Source organism: Propithecus coquereli, unplaced genomic scaffold (genome assembly GCF_000956105.1).
Source record: "Propithecus coquereli isolate 6110/MARCELLA unplaced genomic scaffold, Pcoq_1.0 Scaffold18, whole genome shotgun sequence".
In the NCBI taxonomy this organism is placed as follows: Eukaryota; Metazoa; Chordata; class Mammalia; order Primates; family Indriidae; genus Propithecus; species Propithecus coquereli.
The window spans coordinates 7,567,416-7,574,330 of record NW_012142745.1 but is presented as its reverse complement, the minus strand read 5'-3'; the positions used below and the strand labels follow the sequence as shown (position 1 = coordinate 7,574,330).

The 6,915-nt window shown below is 38.3% G+C and overlaps 1 protein-coding gene across 1 annotated transcript in view; it reads right to left on the bottom strand.

The window, feature by feature from the left end:
- Positions 1-2,338: 2,338 nt before the first annotated feature.
- Positions 2,339-6,915, bottom strand: part of NYAP2 (neuronal tyrosine-phosphorylated phosphoinositide-3-kinase adaptor 2) — a 277,315-nt gene continuing 272,738 nt past the window's right edge. Inside the window, exon 6 of the mRNA XM_012642508.1 lies at positions 2,339-2,472. Coding sequence (XP_012497962.1) covers positions 2,339-2,472 — 134 coding nt within the window. The remainder of the gene's footprint in view (positions 2,473-6,915) is intronic.

Here is a 6,915-nt window from a genome sequence, read left to right as displayed (position 1 = left end):
GTGCTCCGTATCCTAGCTGGTATGTGAATATTCATTCTTAGATTAAACAGGTTTAAGTGTCTTTCTCCACTGCATTTCCACTTGCATTTCTCAGCACGGGGCAGTGTCACCCTGGTTGTAACTTAAAGAGATGTCTCAGTCAAGACTATGGTTGAGGGGGTGGAAACTGGATTTTAAAAAGACCTTCAATAAGTATTTGTTAACTTTAGTTGAATGCTAAGTCACAGGAATGCAGAACAAGGTTCACCTGAGCTATGCTTACCCTTTATCTCCGGAATGCAGGAATAAATGTATGATACACCTGGTCATAAGCCACAGAAGAGAAGCTCAGAGGTCACTCGTTTGTTAATAATTTATAGCCTGACAGCCATCTACAATTTGGCTGTGTGTCAGAATTTGTCAGTAGGTAACGAAACTAATAGCGTATAAGTGGCGTCAGGGGCTTTCTCATGTTGCTGTATTTTGAAGAACGAAGAACATCCCATCAGGTAAGCAAAGAGTTGATAATGCAAAGGCACAAACCCCTGTCTCTATTCTGGAAATTCATACCCAGGGACCTGCTTTCATTGAGAGTTAAAGGGGCTTAGGATGAAACAGCTATAAAGATAACTATGAAAAAAGCAAAACAAAGAACACAAAACGTCTCTGAGATACTGAAGGTGATGTAATAGCGAGGAACATACACTTGAAAAAATGATAGTATTAATGCAATCCCCTGCCAATCAGCTAAACTTCTCTTCTTTCTCCATCCAGTGTTTTTAAATTTTAGCTATTGGTAAATACAATTTTTCTGGAATAGCTTTACTCAGCTAAGGTGGCAGTTTATCATAGTGAGGTTGTGTTATTATTCATTTATTTATTCAGTGTCCTATGGTTTCTACTTCTTTTAAATCCAAAAAGTGTTTGAGCTGGCTACATTTGGTTATAAAGGCATTTAAGATTTTAAATTAAGACACAAGAAATTCCAAATGGCACTTGAGATGCCCTTGAGAGAAGCCCCTCGCCTTTTGTGTTTGTAGATATCTCATATATTCATAAATCAAATCCTTTGCCTCCTTAAGCCAGACAAAATTACTAAGACGCACAATGTCTGTCATTAGGAAAAAAATGCAATTATTCTGCTTAATTATGTTTTTAAAATAGCCTGGCATTTAAAATAATTGATGAATATGTAATTTGCTAATCAGTAATGGGCAGTTCCCTTGGAGGTGTCATCACTAGTTTTATAATTTACTATTTCAGAAGAATTTCATGAATGCAAAGGTTAAAGCTGAAAAGCAGAGAAAAAACACTCCAGGATGACATCATCCCATTTAACACCCATAATACTTAACAGTAACAACAATTAAGCCTCACAAATTAAGTCAATGTATTGAATTCCTATTGGGTAAGCTATAGACAGGACATTTATGTGTAGTGATTTTTCTTTCCCCATACTAGATTCTCCATCCACAACCATGCACCCAAATGAACATCAGAGCAACATATTATACTGTGAAGGATTAAATGATATTTCAGCTTATGCCTTTATTTCTTGTCTCTTTTCTCCAAGTGATAATAGAGATCTCATTTACCATGCATGAACACTTACATTCCCTTTCTGAGAACATTTCTGATATGGTTGGTATAAGAGAGAAAAGTCATTTATTTAAAGGCTGCCTTAGTAATCTACAGTTTTTGATAAATATCTGGATTATCTGGTCAGTTAGTTTATCTCTATGGCCTAAGAAAGAATAAAGACTAGCTGCCATATCCAATCCAAATGAGTTGGTATATGAATCTTTATAAGGACATCAACATTCAGTGTCTTACAATCATGCTCCAAGCTAAATAAAAATAAAAGTAAAATTGCCACAAATATTACAGTATAATAGAATAAGAGCTAAAAGATATGTACAAATTCATTGATAACATCTGTGCAAGTGTTGTGGACAAAACATTTAAAAAGAAATCTACATAAAACAAAGTAGATAAATTTATCAAGTGCTGATAAATTTTCAGAGACAGTATAAAAGTACACAAAACATGGAAGAGAGAAAGAATTTTAAAAAATAATCACTAAGCCAATACATAGAGTACAAGTTTACTACATTTATATTACAGAATGATGGAAACCAGAAACAAAAACGATTTGGTAACAAACAGTAAAGAAAGTTTCACCACCAGTCACGAGGAAGAAAGACATTCTTTTTCGGATGAAAACACAGACTGCCAGAACTCAGCCCGGCCCCCACCCCCCCTTATACACACATAGAAAAATAAAAGCAAATGCGAGAGTTGTCTACAGCAACAGGACAGACAGAGGTGGGAAGCATTTGGCATGTTGCATCACAGGAAGTCAATCACGATTGGCTAACGATGATGGTACCTGGCTCTGTTGCAGGTCGCTGGCTTGCCTGAGAGGAGCGGCTGACGGAGGAGGCACACCTGATGTCGAGGCAGACCGGCCTAATTTGCAGCTTACTTTAGGCTCTGGAGACAAGGGGGGGAAGAAAATATTAGCTGAGCGACATCTGCAATGATGAGACCGCTTTCAGTCTCCCCACTTGTTTTGTAAAATGTTCTTGAAATACACAAAATGCGAGTCATGTTTGCTAATAACTGGGAGGCGATAAAACACTTTAGTAACAATTGACTCTAAAAGGAGATATATCCAAGGTCAGCTCCTGGGGAGTAAGGAACAAATCATGGATGCACAGGCCTTGTTCTCTGGCACATTTTACCCACCTTAGGGTTAGTTTCTACGGAGTGATTACTGGAGCAACAACACCTCATTAGGGGGAAAACCAAGTAATGTTACTATTTTGGGTGCTTCCTTTTCAACTTTGGTCCATAGGACTTCTGTGTCCTAAACTGTCTTATCCACCCTCTCCAAATTTTCTGCCTTCCTCCCTTCTGTGAATATTATCATCATGTTTTCAATGTACATTTCTTCAACTTACCTTGATTTGCTTTAAATTTTATAACTATCTTCTAAGACCTTTGCAATCTTTCATAATATTATTTTTCAAACTTTAAAAGCATTCTCCTACCTCTCCTATATGATAAGCCCAAATTAGCTGCCTAGGCCACTGACAAGATGTTTTAGAGATTATAATCTCTTTGGGGATTAAAAGAGTTCCTTTCATCCAACAAGCATAGAATTTATGGAATGTAAAGAACATGGATTTTTAATATATATTTGAAGATATTTGATAAAAGAAAAAAGTCACAAAAAGAAAAATTGACATCTGTACTTTTATCTCAAACTTTTATGTTAGCTGTTAGTTTTTGAGTGTCTGGTACATTACAGCTTCTGTTAGGGGCTACACTTAAATGATCTCTAACCCTAATGACTCTCGCTAGGGCTGTAGAATTAGCTATCAATGTCCCCGATTTACAAATTAGAAACCTGAGGCTTCGCAACGTTAATATTAAATATTTACATAGCAAATAAACAAATATTTTTCAAAAAGCCTTTCTTTATAAACCTGACTTAAAAGTTAAACTCACCAAACAACTAGCTTCAAATATTAACATGAGTAAGGCACTGAGACCTAACACACCAGCTCCAGAGAACCAGAGTGTGCCCAATTCTGTTGGAAGAAAAGAAAATGTGTTGCTCATGTTTGGGGAGGTGCGCTATCCTCACACCATTTCTATGTGAATTGCACTTCAGAGAAAAACACTGACGGTGTCTGCATTGCATGAATTTTCCACGCCAACTTGAGCTTCTATCAATCACCTTCCACTCATCTTCTCCCCACCCTTGTCAGACACAAGATATAGACACAACACAGAATGAGATAAGCTCATGCCCATTCAACACAAATCCATACTCAAACACTCACTCATAAATGCCTTTCCTCTCTCACCCCTGCTTCCACCTATGAAAAAATGCCTCACCTCTATATTAAAATTACTATCTTCAAGGGAACTAATAACCTCTTTCTTGGCAAATCAAATAGTCTGCTCTGTGCTTCTGATTTAGTGGGGGAAAAATGAAAGATGATAACAAGCTTTAGACTTAGAGCTGATTTTGAATATGACTCCGCTAGCTGTATAACCTTAGACATTTGTTTTTGTTTCTCTAAGTTTTAGATCTTTTCAACTATAATGAATGTAATCATCTTCCACATTCAGCATCTATGCATTTTAGGTCTACTGTGTGCCAGGGACTTGCCAGACAGTGGTGACCAAAATCCCACTCTTGCCCTAAGGGAACTCACAGTCTATCCAGCAACAGACACTGAACAACAAATGATGCATTTGACTATGTAATTGCAGGTGTGATGAACTCTCCTGGTGGAATTATAGGGTGGAAAAAGAGCATTTATTGGAGGAACGAACAGGCCTTAGAAGGATATAGCTATGTAGTTTGTGGATGGTGTGAGGAGCTCATTTATTCCTTCAACAAACACTTATCAAGGGCCTATTGCATGCAAAGCACTGCCCTAGCTGCCAAGGATACGGGGGTGAGGAAGACACCAGTTATTCATACTTATGTTTTCTCAGGAGCAACAGATATTAAATCTAAAACCATTTGCTGAAAATTGGGAAATATGTTAGAAAGAGGAAGAACAGGGTGCCGTGGTATCATCTATCAAGAGTATCCGCTGTGGTCTGGGGAGCCAGAAAAGGCTTGTCCCTGAAGAAGCTGCAATAACATGCACCTGCCAACACTGTTGTGTGGGAGGCCAAATCCGAATTGAGAGGATCCTGGGTACACAGGTTTATTTTCCTGCCTATCCCGAAGTCAAAAGTATTCCAGAAGGTATTTCTTTCATTCACTTTATGCTTGTATATTATAAGGAAACAGTAATAAGTGAAATATCCTAGCATCCAGGATAGTGAGGAAGAGTTGAGCTAATGACAGGTTAAAAGGGTAGAATAAAATCACATGCAAAATTCAGAGAAAAATACCTGGCATATAACAAGGGCTTTAATGAATGTTGGCTCTCACGCCCCTACACATACACACACACACACACACACACACACACGTGCACTTGCACACGTATGTGCACGGTGACCCTTACCTCTATTCCCCCTTCTACATTTAATGGAATTGACTATATTCTCTGTCTGGAAACCGTCTATGACAGGCAGGGCTTCACCTCTCTTCTCCTTCTGTCCTTTTTGCTTTATCACTTTGTCTCTTCCCTCTGTACTTTCTCCCTTAGAACATGGGCATTCTCGCGGCTTCAGACACAGCCTTTTCCCTTGGAGTCACATGCAGGTTCCTACAGCCTGTTCTTCTCCCTGTGCTCTTGTTTGATTGAGCCCTGGTGCTCCCGGGACACTAGACTGCCTGCATTGCCTCACAGTCAAAACCAAGTTACAGCTTCTTCTCCGAATCTTGGATCCTCCTTCCAATTTTCTTATTTATAGAAAGAATATCACCTCCATTGTCCTAGAGGCTTAGGGTGCAAATCTTCAGTTCAGAGCTTTCTTTTCCTCTCTCTATAAAGTTAGTTCTGTTGACAATTTTCTTTTTTCATTGGCGAAGGCTACTATATTCACCTCAATTTACATCTCAGAAACCTCATTGCAGGTCTCCATAGTCTCTCTGCTCAAATCTAACTTGGACAGAATGCCAGATTGAATTTTCTAGATTACTTTTAGGCCACTCACCTTGTTCAAATATTTCCAATTATCCCCTATCAAATATCATGAAAGATTTAAACTTCCTTGTCTAACTTCCCGAGACCCCCTGTGATCTGGCCCCATCTGATCATATCCAGTCTATTTTCCACTGCTCTGCTCCCCAAAACATATACAACTCAATCTTCCCTCTGGGTGTCCACATTTGGTTCTATTCTCATCCTTTACCTCAAGCTGTTGCCATGCATGGGCTTTTATCAGATCAGATCTTACCCATTTTCTAAGACTTGGTTCAAGTTGTACTTCTATAGTGAAGCATCCTGTGATCTTGTTTTCCTCTTTCTCTCTTCTGAACTGACTTTTCACTTACGTAGCATTTGCAATGCTTGCTGTGGATTTGAACATTTTGCCTGGTAGAGACTACATAGTAAGCATTCAATTATTACGCACTTTTCTTTCAATGAAGACACTCACATTAACCTAGAAAAGGTCACTACAACTTCTAAAAGCCAATAGAGGCAATAAGGTAACACAGAATATAAGGCTTGGTTTCAAGACCAGGCTCCCTTACTTACCAAGGCATTGATTCTCAGTCCAGGTAATATGACCCTACAGGGTCCTTCAGAGGAGACGTGGAGTTTGAAAACCCTCCCTTCATTTTGTGCAGATGATTCTAATATCTGCATACCCATTATTGAGAATACCAGTGAATTCTCTCTGAGGCTGTTTAAATATGAGTGTACCATATAATGACATAAATAAAATGTCACTGTAACTTATAAATTAATCACATTTCTCAGGATGCATAAATCCTTGTATTCCTTTAAAAAACCCATCTTTTATTACATAAAATAACAAGTAAAGCATCCATCAGAATCCTGGTCATCAAGTTTTCATAATGAGCCAATGTTTCCATATATTCTACCACCAGGTTAGGACATTAGTCACAGGAGTGAGAATATTCAGTATTTTTTCCTAGAAAAGGATGGCAAATAATATTTATTTACGATAAGGTTCTTTTCAAGTTTATGGTGAAAATACTATCCGATGAAAAGAAATTATCTAACAAAAATCAAAGGCCTTTTATATCACCTAATACACCTAAGGATTAATTTCCCTGCTTAGGTTTGTAGTCAGACCCTGACTTAACCAGCTTTTTTCAGATGTCGGCACTGATATCTCTAATGCACATCTCTCTCGTTGGTGAGACTAAACCTCACCAAAATCCCAGCAAAGTCCCAATTTCATTGTGACCCAGAAAGGCCTTTCTTTATCCCATTGCATGCCAGTTCAGATCATGTCTAGGTCCAACAAGTCCCTTTAGTCACTACA